Source organism: Engraulis encrasicolus, chromosome 18 (genome assembly GCF_034702125.1).
Source record: "Engraulis encrasicolus isolate BLACKSEA-1 chromosome 18, IST_EnEncr_1.0, whole genome shotgun sequence".
In the NCBI taxonomy this organism is placed as follows: Eukaryota; Metazoa; Chordata; class Actinopteri; order Clupeiformes; family Engraulidae; genus Engraulis; species Engraulis encrasicolus.
This window is the reverse complement of record NC_085874.1, coordinates 48341798-48366797: the sequence shown is the minus strand read 5'-3', so window position 1 is coordinate 48366797 and position 25000 is coordinate 48341798. Positions and strand designations below refer to the sequence as shown.

Here is a 25000-nt window from a genome sequence, read left to right as displayed (position 1 = left end):
ATAATCCACTAATCCTGTTGGAATGGATTAGAACAACTGATGCTTATTGAATTCTCAATACCATTAAAAAGTGTTTGTGCGTGTGCGTGTGTGTGTGCGTGTGTGTGTGTGCGCGTATGTGTGTGTGTGTGCGTGTGTGCGTGTGTGCGTGTGTGCGTGTGTGCGTGTGTGTGTGTGTGTGTGTGTGTGTGTGTGTGTGTGTGTGTGTGTGTGTGTGTGTGTGTGTGTATGTGCGTGCGTGCGTGCGTGCGTGCGTGCGTGAGCGTGTGTTTGCGTGCGTGCGACTATGCGGGTGGTTGTTTGCGTGTGTGTTTGTGGGTTTTTTGTTTTGTTTTTTTGCATGTGTGTTGTGTTTAATGTGTGGGTTTGGCGTCTGTGTGCTAGTGCACATGTGAATGTGTTAGTTTGTGCGTGGGGTGAAATGGTGTTTGTGTTTAGCTGAACTGGTCTAAAACTCAGTAGGTGAGGAGCCCCGGGGGGATCTTTTAGTACAGACCACAGTGTGATGGCCGCAGTGATGCTCATAATTGTCCTGATGTAGCTTTAGTGTGTGTGCGTGCGTGTGTGTGTGTGTGTGTGTCTGCTTGGGAGTGTGTGTGTGTGGGTGTGAAATGGTCAGAGCGGTCTGTTTTCGGCTTCAGGGGGAACTGTTGGTTGGACTCGAGTATGAAGGACATAACGGAGAATAGATCGGATACTTAGAACGGTAGAGGGAAATGGGACCTGCAAGATAACGATTTGCTGTTGGTTGCTGCACGATGGCTTATGATTGCGTTCTAACGGACACATTCAGCGAAGTGAAATACCTTCATTACATCTGGGTCGTGTGCAATGTTATTTCATTCCTTTATGTGGAACAGAAAGAGAAATTGTCTTTTGCTTCACATCCTTGGCCTTGAAAATCAATACGTGTGAAATGTAGCTAGCTACTAATGCTCCCATCATAAACATCTTCAATGACATCTGAAAGACATGGAAAATGCCAAACATCTTTTGTTTATTGTTGTTGTTGTTGTTGTTGTTGTTTATTTGTGTTTTGTTTTTATTATTGTATTAAATATTTCTGTGTTTTGTTGATGATGCATCCACATCCTACCATTTGCTGTTTACGGGTGGATATGAAATGGGAAAAGAAAAGAAAGAGAAAAGAGAGAGACAAGAAATGATATGCCGACACATTGCGCTCGTTGCGAGCGTGAGTGAGAGGTGAAGTGTCCTGTTTGGAATGGTCCATTGATCTGAACCGAAAATCCCAGATACTGCATCTTTAAAATGGTGTTTTTGACAATGCTTGTTTTTGCAGGTAGTAGGTATTCATATTATGTTTGAGTTGCAGCCATCTTGTTTTCAGCTATTTTGACACATCACATACCAGTATACTACACTGTATGCCACAATGTTTATCTTGCGCAACATTATGTTATGTTTTTTGTTGATACTACTCCATCACTGGCATCCGGAACCATTCAAGCTGTTCCAGATCTATAAGATGCCATAGCAACAGTGCATGCCCTCACCAATTAGTCCATAAGATGTTTTTTCAGTTTGTTTGTTTTGCCTCAGTCAACTGAAAGATGCTTGCACTTATTATTTAACCAGACTTGGCATCGATTATTGTTTTTGCTATGATTTTCTCAACAACAAAAAAACAAACAAGCTGCATGTTGAGCACACACACAAACAATATTAATATCAAGTATACCATACATTTATATTAATTTGCTACTCAGTGCATGGGAAAATGGAATGCCAAAAATCAAAGCATCATTATTTTTTTAAAAAGACATTTGTTTGACTGGCACATTATTTCTGCTTTTATTTTTTTGATTATTACAACTGATTCCCACTTTGCATTCATCAATATTTCTTTATCTTGCTGTTTCTGATTTGCTTGCCAGGAGGAGCTACTATTCTTACTCATACTACCTGTAAGTAAAAAAAAGAACAATAAAACCCAAAAATAAAAAAAAAGATAATAATAAAACAAGAAAAGATCCAAAAGATCTAAAAAAGACATTCTAAATGAGGTTTTTTTTCCTCCCCCACCTGCCTTTGGTTTAGTCTGGTGTAGTGTTTTAAAGATGCAGTATCCTTTTTTCAAGTGAGAACGCACCGTGCTGAAATGACACCCCAATTGCATTTCCATTGACTCCAACTAAGCTGCTCCCAACGCATTCTGCTTGTTTCAGAGCCATCATTACCAAAGCCGTGTGATTTGAAAAAAGAATGCTGCACTTGTGTCCTGCATTATTCTCGTTTTGTTTCCTTGCATTTGTTTGTTTGTTTGTTTGTTTTGTTTTTTTCCTTTTGTGGCCTTCTCGTTTGGGTTGTTCTTGGTCCTTTTCTTGCACGTTGGGTGGGTGTTATGTGGGTGTGGGTGTGTAGTGTTGTGATTGCTTCCATTTCCTCTTCATTCATCTTTCCATTCATCGATGCTGCACAGGCACAGGGCACACAGAGGGGGACGAAGGGTGAATTGTGTGACACACACACACACACACACACACACACACACACACCCACACACCCACACACACACACACACACACACACACCCACACACACACACACACACACACACACACACACACACACACACACACACACACCCACACACCCACACACACACACACACACACACACACACACACACACTTTTTTCCCCTCCTGATTCTTCCCAATGGCAATTCTCTGCCTCCCTCTCTCTCTCTCTCTCTCTCTCTCTCTCTCTCTCTCTCTCTCTCTCTCTCTCTCTCTCTCTCTCTCTCTCTCTCTCTCTCTCTCTCTCTCTCTGTCTCTGTCTTATTCCCTCAGTTTCATTTTCTGTACCCCTCAACATCTTCAGTATCTCTCCCCCCAAAGAGTTGCCAAACCACGTTCCACGTCATGTCGATCAGATAGCGAGCGCTTGCGCGTGTGTCCCGCTGTGAAGGCGGTCGACTCGAGGCAGCAGCAGCCAGCAGAGTTTCCGCTCCTCATCTGACGTAACGTGTAGGGGGCCACAGACCAAGATCAGTGGAAACTCTGATGTGGTGTATTCTGTATTCATACAGGGGGGAGATGGGTGATAAGGAGGGTGGCAAGGGAATTAGAGTAGTTTTGGTAACGGTTCGTTCGGGAGAAGGTTCTAGGACCCTGAGAGCACGTATGAGGATATTTTTTTGATTACACATGATTGGACCCTGTGTTACCCATATGTGACCCTGTGAACTGATAAAAAGGTCACGCAAAGGAACTCTTTCTTGTCACGCCCTGATGAAGACCCTGTATGGTTGAAACCGGTTGGCGTTTTTCGTTATGTACCCCAGTTAAAATAAAGGGTTTTTAAATTACAAAACACCATACTACTCCTTGTCTCTATGCAAGAGTCGCCTGAAGTAGCCCCAACGGCCAACAAGTTTTGAAGATTACACATGATTGGATTTTTAGCACCCCAAAACATTTACCATTTAAACATTTTAAAAACACTTTTAAGTGGAGACTTCTAAAATGCAGCTGTCACAATGGTGTTTTTTTATTATACACATGCTGTTATTACACATTTTAAAAAATTCTCTTTTTAAAAAAATATCCACATGCATGTGATCAAGTTCTAGTTTCCCCACCTGTTAATTATGCGTACACCTGCTTTGCTCCAAGCTCAGGTGAGATCAGGCGTGATCAGATCAACTGGGTTCAGTTCCTCATCTCTTTCCATCTTTTTGTTTTCATCTCATGCGCCATATCACGCCGTGAGACATATCTGCTCCTGTCAGACAGGCCCTGGTCGGCACGGTAACCATTCGTTTTGGAGGGCGTGTAGACAAGTCTTTTTTTTTAAACTTGTAGCTCAGTCTTACCTCTGCTGGTTACTGTTAATGTGTGACGTACGCCAGGTAGCAAAGTGTTTATAGACCTCTGATAAGCGCAAACGCTTCTCGTCACTATCTCAGGACTCTAAATGAAGTTTTGTGAGATTGGCTTTCAACAGGCGGTGAAGAGGTAACTGTGCATGGCCCACTATGAAACAGGAGCAATTAGTTTTGAATTATGCTGAAAGACCTTATTTTTCTTATTTGACATAGCCAGAGACCACTGAAGAAAAAACAGTAATTACTTTTTTTAGATGTGTCCAATCGTGACAATGTGTTGGAAGGAACTCCAATTTAATTCCTAGAGTTGTCTATTGTGAAATACAAATTTGAGCCCTAAGAAAATTCTGCTGGTTTTGTTATTGTAGTAAATATTATTTATTTCTTTTTTTTTTTTTGCTGTTGGGTGTAACCAATGCGGCCTTGCACGGCTGTCGGTGAGCCATTCAAAAGCAGCTGATGGGTTGCAAACAGCTTATATGTGAAAGGTAATCGCCTATGCAAAGCAGGAAAGCGTGAAATGACACAATTTGACACCATCCATCTGTCTGCCCTGCCATGAGACTAGTTGTCTCCCTGGTGCCATTCGGTTGTCTGTCTCCGCTCCGTACCGGCACAGTAGACGAGACAGGCATGACTTGACTTGAGCACACTATAGTGTAAATACCGGTATACAAATAAGCATCAGGAATAGACTTTATATATGTTTAAAAAGCATGAAAAGTATTCAAATGGCTAAAATTCACTCATAGATGATAGGACTTCTGAACAGTAATTTCAAATAAGCATCAGGAATAGATTGCAGGCAGCAGAGAGACTTTGGACAAGTTTTCAGGGTTTTCGTGAGTTTCCAGGACTGTTCTTTTTGTTTTACAGTCACCCAAAAAAAGAGGGGGGGGGGGGATTCTTAGTGTCGAGTATTATAGATGGTTACCTGCCACATGGTCAGTCAGTGTACAGTGTCTCAAATGATGTATGTGCACGATGGAAAAAGAGAAGGAAACGGATCACTTTCAGTCATCAAAGGCTTACAAAAAAAGAACAAAAACTCAGGAAGGTGGCCTTGTCAGCTCTTTGTGGGACAAGATCAGTAAAGGGAGGGAGGGGGGAGGGAGGGGTTAGATGTATTTAAAGGGACACTATGTGAGATTTTTAGTTGTTTATTTCCAGAATTCATGCTGCCCATTCACTACTGTTACCTTTTTCATGAATACTTACCACCAGCATCAAATTCTAAGTATTCATTATGACTGGAAAAAAGGCACTTTTCATACATGAAAAGAGGGATCTTCTCCATGGTCCGCCATTTTGAATTTCCAAAAATAGCAATTTTTAGCTGCAAAAATGACTGTACTTGGACCATACTAGAAAATATTTGTTTATTACTTAGTAAACGTTCATGTAAAGATCAAATTTGGCAATAGGCAGCCCAGTTTCAATGAGCAGCATAGTTGCAGTACATTTTTGACCATTTCCTGCACAGTGTCCCTTTAAGAAAAGAAAGACAACCTTCAGGCAACATGTTTGAGTCCTACTGATTGATAGGACAAGCCGATACTCAAGCCACACTTAACATCCAGGCCGTTTGTGTCGCGATGGAAATACACTTCCCTTTGGACCCTGACCTCTACTCTCTCCTGATTGACTGTACCCAAGTGGTGTTGCTTTGTTCCTTTTGGGTTTCCGTTCACTGACTGCTATCCCTCTATTCCTCAGCCCTGAATGAGTTGAATTGTTATGGGATTGTGTTTGCTTGGTTAATGCGTTAGCATGGGCTTCACGTATTAGCCGCTAACACATACGTACTTACGGACTGTGTATGAGTGACTTATAAGATGCATTTGGTAAAATTAAGGGCGTACTAATGCTAGGTCCTGATGATGACGAAATCAATAGTAAAGCATTACTGGCGCCAAAGAAAATTGTTAATACACGCGTAAGAAATTATTAATTTTGCTTATCACACATCTTGCAAGTCACATAAACACACAGTTAGCTACCAGTGTTAGTGGCTAACATGTGAGCGCATCTACAGTGTTACCGGTTTCTGTTGTAAACCTGTGCCTGCGTTTGTGTGTGTGTGTGTGTGTGTGTGTGTGTGTGTGTGTGTGTGTGTGTGTGTGTGTGTGTGTGTGTGTGTGTGTGTGTGTGTGTGTGTGTGTGTGTGTGTGTGTGTGTGTGTGTGTGTGTGTGTGTGTGTGTGCGCGGCGTGCGTGTGCATGTGCATGTGTGTGTCCATCCGACTCCACAGGAAACTTGCAAAGAAGCGCAAGGACGCCACGGGCAGCACGCGTCAGGAGATGACGCACATGGTGAACGCCATGGACCGAAGCTACGCTGACCAGAGCACGCTACACGCTGAGGACCCCATGTCCGTCACCTTCATGGACTCGCACAACTTCAGCAGCAACCGCTGTAAGTACCGCTGAGAGGTGTTGATGTTATGTTTACTGTAAGTAGCTTCTGATGACCAGGGGCAGGTGCTGATTATTATACAGGTCCTTCTCAAATAATTAGCATATTGTGTTAAAGTTCATTTTTTCCCCCATAATGTAATGATGAAAAATAAACTTTCATATGTTTTAGATTCATTGCACACCAACTGAAATATTTCAGGTCTTGTATTGTTTTAATATTGATGATTTTGACATACAGCTCATGAAAACCCAAAATTCCCATCTCAAAAAATTAGCATATCATGAAAAGGTTGTCTAAACAAGCTTTTAACCTAATCATCTGAATCAACGAATTAACTCTAAACACTGGTAAAAGCGTCATGAGGCTTTAAAAAGTCTCAGCCTGGTTCATTACTCAAAACCACAGTCATGGGTTAGACTGCTGACCTGATTGTGTTTAACATTGAAGTCAATGGCAGTGGCATTGCATGAGGGTTATGGAAGCCTGGATATCCTTGATGCTTAGCTGTCAGCTGTTTTTACTTAGGTATTTTGGTGGTTATGGACATTCTAATTTACCAGAAATGAAACCCCACTGAAAGTCAATGGAATGTTCTGTCTGGTGATTTAGAATGTCCATAACCACCAAAATACCTAGGCGTGGTATAGAAATCTATGGGGTATAATGAAGAGGGAAGTGTGGGTCATCCCACCATTGAAAGAGACTAGACTAGGAGCTCCACATGGCTCCACGTCAGTGGCAGAACAACTGCACACAGGGCCCCGGGGCAAAACACTTATAGGGCCCCCTATACGGTCTGCCAAGGTAGGTCACAGTAGGCCCCCCACCAATGCAAGAGGGCCCCAGGGCAAAACACTTATAGGGGCCCCTATACGGCCTGCCAAGGTCACAGTAGGCCCCCCACCACCAATGCAAGAGTACCCTGGGCCCCGGGGCAAATACCCGCCCTCTCTGTAGCTCCACATGGTCGGAAATGCGCACACACACGCACACACACAGACACACACACACACACACACACACACACACACACACACACACACACACACACACACACACACACACACACAGCAAACTGTAGCCTAGGGGCCCCAGGCCATCTTAATCCGGCCCTGAGGACACCCGATCTGTGTGGGAAGTAGGCCCCAGGATCAGGCCAACCGATGGAACACAGGGGACAGTGGGAAACAGATACACACACACACACAAATGCACGCACACACACGCACACATGCACGGACGTATGCACACACGCGTTCGCACACACACGTGCACACACACACACACACCTACACACAAACACACGCACACGTACACACAAACACACGCACACGTACACACACACACACACACACGTACACACACAAGGGGCATGTTTTGAAATCTCGGATGTCACACAAGGGGTTTGTTTTTTGTTTTTTTTACACTTTCAATGTGGAACTTGTCCTGGTGTTCAAACTGCTAATTTTTTTAAAATGGTACTTCCTGCCATTTTGCAATATCAACAGGATTGTTTTTGCCAGCATTTCTAATGAAAGTGGTACTATGACTAGGTTTCAGCGATCACTTCACACGAATCAAACACCCACTCAAAATTACTTTGGTTTCCATTCAAGGCTTCCGTCAAGTCTGTCTCTCTCTCTCTCCCTCTCCCTCTCCCTCTCCCTCTCCCTCCCTCTCTCTCTCTCTCTCTCTGTCATTCGTGTGCATGTACTGTGCTTTGTACAGAGCCATTTTTCTCAGCAAGTGTGCAAATTATGATTAATAACATCCACTCTGTTCTTTCACTTGCAGAATTATGATTAAAGTGTTCAAGTGCCCTCTCTTAGCTCCATAAGGACAAATTGTAAATCACTTGTAACATAATTTCTGAGGTGAATTCATGTTTTCGCTCTCCATGTCCTCCTCCAATTAATCCATGATGACATTATACATATATATTTAAAGGGACACTGTGTGAGATTTTTAGTTGTTTATTTCCAGAAAAACATGCTGCCCATTCACTAATGTTACCTTTTTCATGAATACTTACCATCAGCATCAAATTCTAAGTATTCATTATGACTGGAAAAATTGCACTTTTCATACATGAAAAGGGGGATCTTCTCCATGGTCCGCCATTTTGAATATCCAAAAATAGCCATTTTTAGCTGCAAAAATGACTGTACTTGGACCATACTAGAAAATATGTGTTTATTACTCAGTAAAGTTTCATATAAAGATCAAATTTGGCAATAGGTAGCCCAATTTCAATAAGCAGCATAGTTGCAGTACCTTTTTTGACCATTTCCTGCAAAGTGTCCCTTTAACTTGTACTGTCTTATCAAAATGGCAAAATCTCCTGTGTTGCCTCTATTTTCCCCACAGTGCCCAATGACCCTCTCGTACCGACGGCTGTGCTAGGTGAGAGTGTGGATGTGCTGTCGTGACATGTTATTCAGACCCCCCCCTCTAGTGTCTCACGCATCCCTTGGTTACCCTACCCTACCCTACCCTACCCAGCATGCACTGGTGTATTGACTCCACTCCACTCCTCTCGAAGCCCCTTTGTGTCCGTGATTTCAATTTGTGTTGTGCAGATGGTGTATATTTTGTTTGTTTGATTTCTTTTTGAAAGAAAGAAAGAAAGAAAGAAAGAAAGAAAGAAAGAAAGAAAGAAAGAAAGAAAGAAAGAAAGAAAACAAAAGAGACCCCTGACATAAATGCAGGTTGAAGATGCTTATAAGAAACACTTCCTTATTATTTACTTGCCATCTTTGAAAAGGAGAGAAACAACAGAAAATAGAACATTAGGGGACACAAATCAAGTGTGTAAATATCCTCATCCTACTGCACAGCTCCTGTCCCTCTTCTTGCCGTTTTTCCCTTGAGTGTGAATCTGCATTTGTTGTTGACCAGTATAGCCATAGCTGTTATTACCTGGGAACAGAAGGTTAATTGGAGCTGTTAACCCATTTTGTCCTAAGCCCTTTTTGGGAAAGGGTGCTTTCTGCCTATTAAATCCTAAATATCTCAGCCTCTGAAGCACATGCAAGCATGAAATCAGTTACATTTAAAAACTGGGACCCTCGTTTTGCCTTAGAATGTGTTCATTCCCACATTTTTAATAAAACAGCTCAAATCTCAAAATCCTGAATGCAGCGTATATGTGTTTCCAGGACACAATGGGTTAATCATTAATGTTGATTTAAGCACATCACAGTATGACTCACCAGGACTCCAGGCTCTTCTATTAGATGATTTACCTCTTAACTTAAGGTGCACTGTGTAATATTGTCAGTAGTTTTCCAGAATTCCAGAATTCATGCTACCATCAAATGGTAAGTCTTCTTTATAGCTGGGAATATTGCACTTTTCCTACATAAAAAGGGGGATATTCTCCATCTTCGCCATTTTGAATTTCCAGACAAATGCATTTTTAGCTGAAATACAACTGCACTTTAGTCATACTAGGAAAATATTAGTTCATTCATTAGTAAATATTCATGAAAAGATCACATTTGACAATAGGCAGCACAATTTCACTGAACAGCATAGTTGCAGTACCTACTCTGGCCACCATCCTACACAGTGCACCTCTAACCTGGTTTACTCCTGAAGCAACGTCTTAGCATAATGTAGACCAGGGGTGGGGAACCTTTTTCATTCGAAGGGCCACTTCAAATTACTCCGAGGGCCGTAAAAGCCCTCCTTGGGCCGTACTGTGAACACAAACCAGGGTTTCCCCTTGTACTTTAGGCCTGCATTGAAGGCAGCCACCTTTAAAACAGACCCCATCTTCTGTAGGTCCCCTGGATATAACTTAATTGTATTGCAAATGTAATTTTCAAAGATTCCTTTACAAAATATGTCATATTTCATGTGAAGCTGCATAACATTCAAATTGTCTCGGGAGGCCTGATAAAATGGCATCAAGGGCCACAAACGACCCTCCAGACATGGGATCCCCCCCTGCTGTAGGCCACTGATCTGATGAGTCATCTGGGGATGTGCTGAACTCTCCCCAAGACTAGTGCACACAGTGGAGCACGAGGCTGCAGAGCTTGCTAGCATGCAGCAACATGCACACTGTAGCAGCAGTATGCAAATATGCGGACACACACACACACACGCACACACGCGCGCGCGCACACACACACACACACATACACGCACACACGCACACACACATGCGCACACACACACGCACACACACACACGCGCGCACACACACACGCACACACACATACACGCGCGCGCACGCACGCACGCACGCACGCACACGCGCGCGTGCACACACACACACACACACACGCGCACACACATCCGGGGAGAGAATGAGAACACACACACACACATAAATATACTGTGTCATGGTGAGAGTGCAGCACACCATGAATTTGCTGTCAGCGTCCCTAAGCCTGACAAGATTTGCTCGTAGGCAATTCCCATTAAATGCTGACTTTTCATCCAAGTACATATTATTGTTAGCATTGCATTTTTGTTAGCTTTGTTTGTTTGGATAGTGTGCCTTGCACTGGCCTTAAAAATATATACAGTCCCAGGAGAAAGTTTGTACACCCTTTGAAATTTCTTACATTTCTGTCAAAATTGATCATAAAACATGGTCTGATCTTCCCGGAAATCACAAGAAGGAACAACCAGAGTCTGCTTTAACTAATTCAACCCAAACATTTACAAGTTTTCATATTTTCATTGGCCATAAGATGTAAACATTCACAGGACAGCAAGGCATAAGTAAGTACACCCTTGCATTCAATAGGTTTTAACCCTAAATTAGTCGCAATAACCTCAACCCGATATTTCCTGTAGCTGCAGATCAGATTAACAAAACAATCTGGATGTATCTGGTCTCCCTCTTCTTTAGAAAACTGCCTCTCGTCAGCAAGGTTTGTGGGATGTCTGGAGTGCATAGCATTCTTGACTTCATGCCATATAATATCAATTGTTTTTTGTCAGGGCTTTGACTGGGCTATTCCAGAATGTGTATTTCATTATTATGAAGACATTCTAAAGTCGATTTGCTTCTAAAGTATGGGTTGCTGTCACATTTTAGCACCCATCCTCTTGTGTGCTTCAACTGTGTGACAGACTACCTCACTTTTTTCCTGTAAAATATCTCGATAAACTTCTGAGTTCATTGTTCCACTGATAATAGCACACTGAAAAGGGCCTGAGGCAGCAAGGTAGCCGCATATAATGATGCTCCCGCCACCATACTCAAAGGTGGAGATGATGTTTTGGTGAAGGTGTGGTTCTCCAGTTCTCCTCCAAACATGACATTGTGTGTTCCCCTGAACAATTCGACTTTGGTTTCAACGTTGGTCTACAGAATATTTTACAGTAATTCTATGAAGCATATAAATGCTTTTTCGCAAACCTCAAAGGTGCAGCAATATTTTTTTGGACAGAAACCCCATTAATTTTAGACTGGCAGAATGAATCCCATTTTAGCTATTCTTGGTTACATCTCCTCTTCTGAGTATGGTGGCGGGAGCATCATTATATGCGGCTACCTTGCTGCCTCAGGCCCTTGACAGTTTGCTATTATCAGTGGAACAATGAACTCAAGTTTATTGTGATATTTTACAGAAAAAACGTGAGGAAGTCCGTCACACAGTTGAAGCACACAAGAGTATGGGTCCTAAAATGTGACAACAACCCATACTTTAGAAGCAAATCGACTTTAGAATGGCTTCATAATAATTAAATACACATTCTGAAATAGCCCAGTCAAAGCTCTGATAAAAAACAATTGAGATTATACGGCATGAAGTCAAGAAAGCTATGCACTCCAGACATCCCACAAACCTTGCTGACGAGAGGCATTTCTCTAAAGAGGGAGACAAGATACAAACAGATTGTGTTGTTAATCTGATCTGCAACTACAGGATGAGTCTGGTTGATGATATTGCAAATAACTGAGGGTTAAAACCTACTTAATGCAAGGGTGTACTTACTTATGCCCTACTCTCCTGTGAATGTTATGGCCTTATGACCAATAAAAATATGATAACATGTAAATGTTTGGGTGGAATTAATTAAAGTAGACTCTGATTGTTCCTTCTTGAGATTTCCGGGAAGATCAGACCATGTTTTATGATCAATTTTGACAGAAATGTAAGAAATTTCAAAGGGTGTACAAACTTTTTCCTGGGACTGTATATTTTGTTTCCAAGTAGACGTGGTCACATAGTTAGTATTGACACAGGTTAGGGTCATTGAGATGATTTTTTTTTTCTTTAAGATTCTTGTCTCCCTAGCACCAGAGAGAGTAGAGAGAGAGAGGTTCCATTGGCCCATTGTTGCCGGGTTCTATTAATGCAAGGGGGAGGGGGGGGGAATCCCCCTTTAGGCAGACATAGGCAGACCTAAGGACTGTTCTATTCATTGTAGGAGTATTATGACACGCCCCTTTAGGCAGACCGGAGCCTGGTCATGTTAGGTGCCCATAGCAACCTATTATGTTGGCATATCTCTATATACTTAAAGAATCTCTGCTAGCACTGTCCATACAATGGAGTTAGAACACCCGGTAACACTTTATTTTAGGGATACATCTATTAGCACTAATACATACAATGTTAATGCCTGCATAAGTAACTTGTAAGGCATGTACTAAGCAAACGCTAAGGCCCACTAGGTCCTTACTAAGGTTAAATTGGTAATAAATCCCTTATTGTGCATGATCACAACATTTTTGAATACATGCCTAACAAATGTTTGATTTTGCTTTGTACATGCCTTACAAGTTACTTATACAGGAACATTGTATGTATTAGTGCTAATAGATGTATCCCTAAAATAAAGTGTTACCGAACACCCTTGTCCATCACCTCACTGGTAGTTTTCCATTATAGCATGCCACAGCCATTGTACCCTCCCGGTCTCCCATTATTCATAGATTTTCAGTTGTGCCTTCCTTTTGTTTATTTTTGTGCTTGTTTGTCTGTCTAGATTTTCCCAATTTCCCTCCATGTCATTGTCTGTCTCCACTTGGTTCTTCTGTCACTGTTATACCAGTTTGGTACAGCATAGTAGTAGTATACTGCCGTACAAAACAAGAACGCAGTAACTCACATTCTGGCAAACTGAGAAAAAAGGCTTCAAAGTTTCCTAAATGGTGCGACGACTGTTTTTTCGGTAAAGTGGTGGTGACACTTCCTTTTCATACTTTTTTTAGGATAGAAAGTAAATGCACACAAAAATCCCTGAAAAAAACAACATTTATGTGTCTTTTTGCCTCAAAAAACTGAGTTACTGCGTTCTTGGCTGGTATTACTGCCACAAAATGGAGTTACTGCAGGAGTTACTGCGTTCTTGGCTAGCATTACTGTCTACTCCCAAACCATTCCCATTGGAAAGTGCAGCAGTAACTCACCAACTTACCGCGTTTTTGTTTTGCTCGACGTAACCTTTAATCCAACACCGCAGTAACTTTTTTTGTCATTTTTGCACTTTCAAAATGTTTTTTTCTCTAAAACGGGACGATGTTGGACCACCGTTTTTTGACGCAAGACAAATGAGGTAGTTTAAAGCCCATTTCTGATCTAAACTCAATTTCGACCATTTTCGAGTTACTGCGTTCTTGTTTTGCACGGCAGTATTATTCTGCCTGCGATACATAGAACTACGTTCTTGCACTGGACTAAGGGTCTGTGTTCGGGTAAGTGTTTTTATGTGCAGTGTACCTGTATGTATTTAGAATTACATGCATATTCCTGGGGTCTGTAATGAGGATTTTTTTCTGCTGTGGTAGTGGTTGCTTTGAAAATAAAATACTCTCTCTTTTCCCTATTGCTGCCCCTGCTCAAGTGCCCATAACCGGTAAGTCAAAATGTAGTGAAATATTTGGACTGAATTTACTTTTGTAAATTCGTGGGACGGTCTTATGCTACAGTATATTGCATTTGAGGTTTCAATGATGTTTAGTTTCCTCAGATATTATATACTATATATTTTGTTTCCTGCACATGAAATGTCTACAGTGTGTTGTACGACACCCATTCATGTTACTAAGGTGACATTGCATAAGTTGACATCTTGGCCACTTTAGAGGAATATGCTGTTTTTCTCTCCCTAACTTCTCAGACTTTCTAAGGTGTGTTGCAATACAGCAGGTTCTTCCTTTGCCTTTTCCCTGTTTTCTCCTTTTTACAGTGTACCGTAGGTTCTGAAATGGAATTTTAGCATGGTTATGCCGTGTCCAGACCAAGAGCGAACTACGCTGCCTGGTAGCCTGGGTAGCAGAGGACGTTTCACCTTGAATTAGCTGTATTCGCTCCAGACGCAGCATTGACATGTTTGATTTAGCTCAGGGGTGTCAAACATACGGCCCGCGGGCCGCATCCGGCCCGCCAGAGGGTTCCATCCGGCCCGCCAGAGGGTTCCATCTGGCCCGGAGAATTTTTTTTATTTATTTTTAATGAAATAACCGAAATGCGCAATTACGCACAAAATCGAGACCTGCATGACATTAACCCAATGGTCCCTCTCTTATACTGTATATATGTAGTAAAGTGCACATCACACTTCTATTATAAATGGTGAATTTGTACTGTAACAGGCATTTGATAAAGCTCATATATTATAGACCTCATATATAGAGATAAAATGATAATACTTCTTATTCGTATTGTATTAGTATTGGTTGTAATTAAATAATAAATATAATTGGATTTGTATTGGTTCCTATTAAGCTGAAACTGGAAACGGGATGTTAGAATGAGTGAAAATGCAGGAAATTACATCTAAGAAATAAAAAAAATTCTGGGGGAAAACCCCCAGACCCCCTACCAAAAATAGCTGTCCCTTATTTAATTCATTGACGGTTATCAATGAATGAATGAAGTCAAGGACATTTTGCATAGGATTATCAGTATTGCATTGCTTTCTACATATTCAACACACTTAAAACGTGATAGCACTGAACACTAATCCTCTGCTTTACGTTTTTTTTTTTTTTTGCGATGATGTTAGTAATGCGGCCCGCTTGAGGTCCACATGGGTTGTATGCGGCCCCCGGACCAAAATGAGTTTGACACCCCTGATTTAGCTAATCACATAACGGCTCTGGCTTGCCAGGCTGGGACATTCGTTGATATGAACATTCCAATTGTGTATGTTTTCGCCGAACCGCGTCATAGCGAATTCGCCTACGATTAGATTTTGTTTAATCGTTAAAATTCGCTCTGGTCACTTAGGAAGCTTCGCCCCTGGCGAATTCGCTTTGGTAGCGCTGGTCGCGTGCCCTCCATAGAGATATAATGACTTCCTTCGCTCCGTTCGCTCTTGGTCTGTACACGGCATTAGGCTGCCATTCAACCATGTGGTCTCAAGGTTGGTTTTTTTTCTGAGGAAAAATGGAAGAACCTGCCCACATGCCCCTGGCACTAGACAAAAAGACACCACAGACCCCAAACACAGAATTTAAGATGACATACCTGAAAACCTGAGAGCTATTCATTGTGGACTAACACCATTAAGTACATACATAAGTCATAATATTGACATCATCTATCTGTTATACATGACACACTATATTTCTAGACAGCCATTAAACTCCTGAGCCGTTAGTGCTCCTGGCCAGCTGTAGTGTACGTATTTATGTGTATATGTCCCCGGGGATGACGCTTACAACCTCCAAACCACTAACTCCATGCCCTGCATTACCCAACCAGTTATTCACGTTTATAATATTACCGTCTGATGAGGCAAGATCCCCATTTATTTGCCACCCACTCTTGCGGTTGCTGTGGGCGAGTCGAGGCCGCAAACCTTTGAAGCATTCCCAACCTCTCAACGAGCCGGGCCCATCATCTATCAGTCAAGTCAAGTCAGCTTTTATTGTCAGTTTCTTCATATGCACAGGTCATACAAGGAAATTGAAATTTCGTTTTCTCTCTATTGCATGAATGGCCATAGACATACACGGGACTGACATTTACTGACGGACATCAAAATGCAAGACAGGACAAATAACAGTGATGGTCCAATACCAGTAAAGTGATGAAGTAATACAATGGTGCAATCCTTAAAACAAAAAGAGAAGAAGTAGGGGACAACGCCCCCTTAGGAGACCCAACTTGAGCACACGATTTTGCATTGAGTGGGTGTGTTTTGCGATTTCTTGCTCTGATTCAGTATTTTTGGTGATAGTCTGTGTTGTCGCTCTTCCTCCCCCTGCCCCCTCCCTACAGACGAGAACCAGTACGTCCCAGATGCAATCCTTTAAACATGGCCTACTTGTAGGTGTGATGCTTCATTTATAGCATCCAAAACGATGGGGGCCGTCACTGACCAATATACCCAGACTGCCCTCATGGAGGAGTAGCCTGTGTGCAGTAGTGATGGGGTGCTTTCCAATATGTGACCTTGCTTCCTCCTCTTGTGCTTGTGGCTTTGTACCAGGAAGTAATATGTCATGATGACATCACTGACAACAGCATTATATTTCAATATCTTGCAAAAGCTCAATTGTAATGTCTTTTTCTCATTTTCAATTGGGATGGTGAATGAAAAACAGTCCCACAAAAGCTGCTGTGGCTAGGCTGACAGCTGGGAAATGTATTGTTTTCTCCACGGAGGAGGGGCCAGCAGGCGGGGCGAGGCCACAAGCACAAGTGGGGGAGGCAAGGCCGCATATTGGAACGCACCCTTAGTCCGTGTTGTCGCTCTTCCTCTTCCTCTTCCCCCCTCCAGACGAGAACCACACGGCGGCGGCGGCTGCGGCGGCCGCGGCGGAGTCTAGCCGCCTGCTGGACGTGCCGCGCTACCACTGCGAGGGCACGGAGTCGCCCTACCAGACGGGCCAGCTGCATCCGGCCATCCGCGTGGCCGACCTGCTGCAGCACATCAACCTGATGAAGACGTCCGACAGCTACGGCTTCAAGGAGGAGTACGAGGTAGGAATGAACACACGCATGCACACAGATGCGCGCGCACACGCAAACACACACACGCAAACACACACACACACACACACACACACACACACATTGCAGCATCATAGACTACACACACACACACACACACACACACACACACACACACACACACACACACACACACACACACACACACATTGCAGCCTCATAGACTGGACCCACACACACACACACACACACACACACATACACACACACACATTGCATCCTCATAGACCACACACACACACACACACACACATTGCAGCCTCATAGACTAGACACACACACACACACACACACACACACACACACACACACACACACACACACACACACACACACACACACACACACACACACAATCTACTCTATGCTCAATAGGACGCACGTTGAAAAAAATGCTCTGGATCTGGAAATTAGCCATCATATCATATCCAGATCTTTTAATTGGCTTTTACTGAAGGGGTTGACATAGACAGGGCAATTAAGGCTTGATTACAGGCCCACAGAAGATTATTTACACATGGACACACACACACACACACACACACACACACACACACACACACACAGATGGAGACAGACACAATGAAGCTCATTTACACAGACTGACACAGACACACAGGGACAGGTGATGTCACTTCCTGTGTATGTAAAACGTGTGCGTGTGTGTGTGTGTGTGTGACCGCAGCACCTATCCCCTCCGACGCTCCCGTCAACTATGTATTTCCTGTAAGCATGTGGTTTGTTGCACATTGTTGATCACCTTGCAAAGCTTTCTGTAGGAGTTTCAGCAAAAACTGTCTGTCTGTGTGTGCGTGCGCATGAATGCGTGTGTGTTTGTGCGTGTGTGCGTGTATGTGTGTGTGTGTGTGTTCGTGTGTGTTCAAGGCGGTGAGACGGTTGCCTTTAATGAGGATTAAATTAGACTCCATTAATGTGATTACACTTTAATCGTTCCATTTTAATTCCATAACAAATTAATGGCATGGCGGCTTGCACTCACTCTGCTGAAAGACGAATAGACGAATACACAGCCAACTAGGATGACGGAGGAGGAGACAGAGCAGCTCACTTGAAAACATGTCTTCTTACTAGAATGCCTTTTTTACCCATTTTTACTCGCAGACAGTCATTCTAAGTAGAGTTGTGCGAGAAACTGGCCAATATGGCAACACGGCAAAGGATAAGACTTGGGGCTTCGGTGGCCGCTCTGGAGGTAGAGAAATGTTACTTTAAAAAAAAAACAAAAAAAAATGTAAAGGCCACTGAAATCTGATCTTCTCCATTCATTTTTGCAAAGTAAATAAAACTAATGTAATGATCTGATCAGAGGAAGCTTGCTGCCAAAGATTTATATGACGGGTAATTGAAAATGGCGAATTTTACATGGAGAGGATCCACCTATTACAATGGGCTATTTGTATGTGCTTGTTTATGTGATGAGACTGTCTGTCATGCTATGCTATGATTTAGCAAGGCTGAATCCATCCATCCATCCATCCATCGAAGATTGAGTGATTCCCTGAGGAGAATTGACTGTCTAACTGTTATGCTATGCTATGATTTAGCCAGGCTAAATCCATCAATCCATCCATCCATCCATCGAAGATTGAGTGATACCCTGAGGAGAATTGACTGTCTAACTCTAGGTTGAAGCTTCTCTTATCTCTCCTCTCACCGCAGAGCTTTTTCGAGGGACAGTCGGCCTCCTGGGATGTGGCTAAAAAGGAGACCAACAGAACCAAGAATCGCTATGGGAACATCATTGCCTGTAAGTCCAACTTGCACTTTGGTAGGACCTGTTTTATTTGGCATGAAAAAAATGTAGTAATTGAAAAGTAATTATTAATTCAAAAATTGCATTCCATTCAGCTTTAGTCTTGCATTTTAGATTTTAAGTATTACTGCGCGCTTGACTAAATTGAGTATGATTTGAATGTAAGTTTTTTGTTTGTCTACGTGAAACCTGTCACAAAAGTATTAAAGTGTTTAATTCTACTGTTTTCAACACCATTATTTCCCCACTGTTATCAAATTGTAGTCTTACAGTATCATAAATTACACACGAATAACAGTTTAGAGGATGTAGATCTTTACTTGCTAAAAAGAAATGTTGCGAAAGTGTGAAGAGACGGGTCTGAGTGTGCTGACACGTTTCCTGTTGTAGACGATCATTCTAGAGTCATACTGCAGCCAATGGAAGACGACCCTTCCTCTGACTACATAAACGCCAACTACATTGACGTAAGTGGCGATGCCTGCGCCCTTGGCGAACGTGTGAGAATCTCCTCTCCTCCTCTCGTATGTGAGGCCTTCTATGCATGCCCTTTGTCAAACAATATGAATTACAGCTTTTCTTTTCCTTTTTTTTCTTTTCTCCTCCTTGTTCAAAGTGCTTGTACTCACTGACATCTGTTGTGCTTTCTTTCACTCTGCCTATGATTTTGTGGGCTGTAGATTTGGCTGTACAGGGATGTAAGTATCACTGTAGGGGATCGCCCGCCCTTCCCACCACACGCCCCCCCCTCCCCCTCCCCATCCCCCTCCCCCTACCTACCTACTAGGGGTGTCACGTCACGGCCAATAATAATTTCCTCTTGAAACCTCAAAAACAAACCGCACCCTACCTGATAACTGCTCTGTACACTGTGATATCTATGAGCCTTTGCGACCTCTCATCCGAGTCTGCTGATGTTGCCTCTGAGGCACTCTGTCACCTAAAGCTAGAGTCATAGTGAATTGCTGAACCAATTCATTTCTACAATGAAAAGTACAAACTGTGACCATTTCCTCCTCATAACTTCAGAATGACAAACAACTTGTGGATTGTGCCTTTAAACATGGGATTTTGATTTGGTTTTGTCTTTATCTTAAAATATAATGAGCACTCCTTGCACCTTTTTTGGAACTATTTCAGTTTCAGTAGGACTATCAGTGCTTACTAAACATATTCATCACAACGTTTTAAAATTACTGCAATAATAACAAAAAGTGTGATCATTTTGGTTACAACAACAGTGAGGTTAAATTTTCATACCGTGACACCCCTACTACCAACCCCACTCCCCTAAAAGCTGCCCCGCCCCAAGCCTGGCTTACACGACTGCAAGTCTCTTCAAGACTTAAGTCTAGCCAGGCAAACCATCTACAACATTTCAAATTTCCTTTGAAAAAGGGTAACCCATTCATCTTGAGCATTTCCAAAGTCTCGATGGGGCGCATTTAAGGCAATAACAGTGTAACCGTTCTGGTTAGCAGGTGAGCGAAGGAATGGGTGGTCAAATCTATTTAAAGCTTCAACCAATAGCATACCAGAGGCATTTCATGAACGTGAGCTAGACATGCACTTTGTATCTCCCGCAGAGAAATGTTGTAGCTGGTTTGCCTGACCAGACTGTAGTCTTGAAGAGCCATGCGGTCACGTCAGCCAGGCAGGCTACCCTGCCCCTACCCCACTTTAAACCTTAATGTATCCTCCCCCTCGTGGTTCACTTATGATTCGCTAACCGACATCTTGCATGAAGGAGCATGTGATGTCCCCCACCCTCTTCTTACCCCAAATCCTGACCCCTTCCCTTATCCCGACTCCTCCCCTCTCATATCGTAATCATTCTTCTGGTCATCCATTTTTAAGTTGCGTTATGGTCCCCCTCCCCCTCCCATGCTCGTGTCCATTGCCTTTTTCTCATCTCATATCCATACCGCTTGTTGATCTGACCTGTCTTTCCTTGTGTACCCCATGCGCTTTTGGGAGGCCTAACTGAGTTACTTTGCTACTTCGGGACTGTGGCGCTTATGTTTTCATTTATGTTATTTTATTAAGACACTGTGCTGGGTTTCATTTTCCAAAACCATAGCTGCTAACGATGTTAGGTACTTTGTTGTTTGGAATGCGCAATTTACCGTTGCCAAGCAGCTAAGTGGCTAACTGGCTAGCGCAGTTTACCGTTTCCAAGCAGCTAAGTGGCTAAGTGGCTAGCATATACGGTGTTGGGGAAACGTACACCTGTGCTGTGCTTTCAGGAATGGGAGGAGTCATAAGCCCTAATGAGAGAATACTTTGATCCACTTTGACCACAGTGTTGCACTGACAACAATCATGTCTGGCAAGATTCCCCTTGATCCAGGCCACATTGGTCAAGCAAATTTAGTTACAAGCAACTGGACTTGTTTTCATACCTTGAAAACATTTCGTCCTCTTGTCTGAAGGGCCTCGTCAGCTGTGGTGGTCTGATGTGTTTTTCTCAGGTCTCATATTCAAACTTCAATAAGACGTTTAGTTGCTTATAACTGAGCTCTTTTGACAGACAGCAATCACTGTTACCAATTAGCACCGGGGGGGTGAACAAGCATTACACTCACTGATTAGCCGTCAAGCCTCCAATATTAGCAACGAGCAACATGAATGCTGCATGAGTAAGGATTTCGAAATGAGAGACAAAAAAAACAATCATAAATATTGATTAAAGAAATATATGAATAGTTGTTGATTTATTGATTGGTGTAATGTTGTGGCATTGAAAATCACTGATGAGTATCACAACTTGTGTGCTAACACGCATACAACAAAATAATCATTGCTGATTAGCCGGACGTGCACGTATTAGCACATCATTGCTATTTGAATATGTAGCCTCCCACTGGGCCACTCAAAACCTAAAATGAAATCCTTGTGCTGTGATCAGGGACTCTGTTGATTGACGCAGACTTCCTGAAGTTTGCCAGCGCTTTGCTTTGTGCCTTAGTACTCGCAAAAGTATTACGATTCTCCTGCACCGTTAGCCTACAATGTGCCGTCTGTAATGTCAATGTGCTCTTCTGCTTGTGTTTCAGGGCTATCAAAGACCCAGCCACTACATTGCCACCCAAGGTGAGAAGGATTTATTTTTTGATTAATGTTCCGATGTTTAACATGTTCCGCATATTGCAGAGTACATGTCTTTTGTCTGCATGATCAGTCAGTTGAGATGAGGTGAACCCAAGTGTACGATGAATAGGCTGGTTGACACAGCTTTCCGTCATAGTCAATTTAAATAATGGATTGACTGAACAGCATTTAAGCATTGACATAAATGGGCTGATATCAAGTGACTTGTCACCCGTAACTGTTTAAAAGTCCAATGTGTCCAGTGCGCTAAGCCCCCCACATTTGGGCTTGCATGCCCACCCCCGGGGACCCCGGTTCGAGTCCGGCCGGGGTCATTTCCTTGTCCTCCCCTGTATCTCTGTCCCATTCGCTTCCTGTCACCATCTTTGACTGTCCTGTCAAATAAAGGCTTAAAAGCCCCTAAAAATATATATTTTAAAAAAAAAAGTCCAATGTGTAATATTTCCCTTCCCTGCTTCAAACTTGCCAGGGCTGAGAAGTATCAATAAAATATTCACGTTCAAGAAAGTACTATTCAAGTGCAAAAAAATACTCTTTGAATTCAAGAAAATCCTATACTCATGCAATGGCTTCTCCCAATTCAGTGACTTTTGCAGGCTTCATATCGAACATTTTAGACATTAGTTTGGGAATAGTGACAAACCCATACAGTAAGACCCCTTGTGCCAATCTGGACACTGGACATTTACTTGAATAGTAAATATTCATGTGGAGTATAACCTAAAGTTTTAAGAAAAGATGGTCTAGGTTCTAACTGAAACACAGAATTTGATCATCAACATTTCACAGTCTGGATCTTTTAACTGGTGCCCTTGTGTGTTTTGCTCCACGTATTTTAAAGGATACCTTCTGCCAATTTCAATATGCTGTTGTATTGCTCACGCTACCCTTAACTTGTCAGTACCCTGTGATGCCGCATTTTTCGACTCAGCCCTTTCCAAAATCTGAGCTATTGTAATGGGGACAGATTTTGTTTACATTAAAAACTTACTTAACATAGGTCTACTCCAATTATTATCCCAAAATATACAGGTATGGCTGTTTTCTAGTTGCCTGCTGATGTTCCATAACCTTTTGGATGTTATTGGGAATAAATCAAGATGTTCCTTTAAAATGTAAACAAACACCTGCCCCCATTACAATGACCAGGATCTCGGAAAAGGCTTAAGATACTGACAAGTCCAGGGTAGTGTGATCATTACAAGTGCTTGTCGAAATTGGCAGAGGTTATCCCTTAACTATTTTTAGAGTGCGTTACTTGTGCATTTTCTTTTCTTTTCTTTTTGTGCCTTTTATTATTTGATAAGACCGTAGAGAACAGACAGGAAATGGCTGGGAGATGGGGAAGGATTGGGAAATGACCCGGGACGGGAATCCAACGCGGGTCGCCCGCATAGCAGTCCAGTGCCCAGCCGACTAAGCCGCAGCTGGGCCTACTTTTCCTGCTTTTTCTGACGTGTGCATTTTGCACATGCGTTTTAATGGACTGGCAAGCGCTTGTGTTTTACATGTGCCTTATCTGTGTGTGTGTTTGTTTGTTTGTGTGTGTGTGTGTGTGTGTGTCTGTTGCGTAGGCCCAGTGCATGAGACTGTGTACGACTTCTGGCGAATGATCTGGCAGGAACAGTCGGCCTGCATCGTCATGGTAACCAACCTGGTGGAAGTCGGACGGGTACGTAAAATGGTGGTCTGGTCACCGTTCTGTCACTGGTGCTATTTGCTTGCTTCATCTGTTGATCTAAGATGTGTGTGTGTGTGTGTGTGTGTGTGTGTGTGTGTGTGTGTGTGTGTGTGTGTGTGTGCGTGTGCGTGTGCGTGTGCGTGTGCGTGTGCGTGTGCGTGTGCGTGTGCGTGTGCGTGCGTGCGTGCGTGCGTGCGTGCGTGCGTGCGTGCGTGCGTGCGTGCGTGCGTGCGTGCGTGCGTGTGTGTGTGTTAGGGCTGGGCGATATGGGGAAAAAAACATGTATCACAATAATGATATACCACAATTGCGTAGTATTGCCTTTATTTTCTTCTTATTGTATCGTGCCACAAACACAGGTTTCTTTAAAATGAATATTTTTATTCTTCTTTTTACATGTTATATGACCTTAGAGCATGTATAGTGGCAACACGAAATGTTATTGACTGGTATATTGGCTGTAATAATGGATAAAATTAGTTTATCACGATATAAACGATAGAGGAGAAGGAGGCACGATAGACAATTTTCTATCACAATTACGACATACATCGTCATATTGCCCAGCCCTAGTGTTTGTGTGTCTGTGTGTGTCTGTGTGTGTCTGTGTCTGTGTCTGTGTAGATCCGTGTAGATGCTGTGTCCACCATCATCAATGTAGTGTAGTGCAATGTATAGTGCGTGTGTGTTTGCGTGTGTGTGTGCATGTACCTTGAGCCATCAGTGTAGTAGTGTAGTGTAATGTAAATGTGTGTGTGTGTGCGCGTGCGTGCGTCTGCGTGTGTGTGCATGTCCGCCTTGATTGGCGTTTCAGTGTAGTGTAGTGTAATGCAGGTGTGTGTGTGTGTGTGTGTGTGTGTGTGTGCGTGTGTGTCTGCGTGTGTGCATGTCCGCCTTGATTGGCGTTTCAGTGTAGTGTAGTGTAATGTATTAGTGTGTGTGTGTGTGTGTGTGTGTGTGTGTGTGTGTGTGTGTGTGTGTGTGTGTGTGTGTGTGTGTGTGTGTGTGTGTGTGTGTGTGTGTGTGTGTGTGTGTGCGTGTCTGCATGTGTGCATGTCCGCCTTGATTGGCGTTTCCTAACCCTTCGCCACTGCTGATCATGCAGGGCGTGCGTGTGTTGTGGGTACTCTGCCATCTTTGATTAGTTTCATGCTTGTGTAGGTGAAATGTTATAAGTATTGGCCAGACGACGCGGAGGTGTACGGGGATTTCAAAGTGACGTTCGTGGAGG

General features: G+C 42.9%; 1 protein-coding gene across 1 annotated transcript in view; it reads left to right on the top strand.

Moving 5' to 3' along the window:
- ptprk (protein tyrosine phosphatase receptor type K) overlaps positions 1-25000 on the top strand; it is a 351066-nt gene that overhangs the window by 301523 nt on the left and 24543 nt on the right. The window contains exons 15-24 of the mRNA XM_063223773.1: positions 1899-1928; positions 6103-6266; positions 8637-8672; positions 14085-14096; positions 16971-17173; positions 18884-18971; positions 19368-19444; positions 22034-22070; positions 23663-23760; positions 24931-25000. The exon at positions 24931-25000 is cut by the window's right edge and continues 47 nt beyond it. Of these exons, the coding sequence (XP_063079843.1) occupies positions 1899-1928; positions 6103-6266; positions 8637-8672; positions 14085-14096; positions 16971-17173; positions 18884-18971; positions 19368-19444; positions 22034-22070; positions 23663-23760; positions 24931-25000 (815 nt within the window). The remainder of the gene's footprint in view (positions 1-1898; positions 1929-6102; positions 6267-8636; positions 8673-14084; positions 14097-16970; positions 17174-18883; positions 18972-19367; positions 19445-22033; positions 22071-23662; positions 23761-24930) is intronic.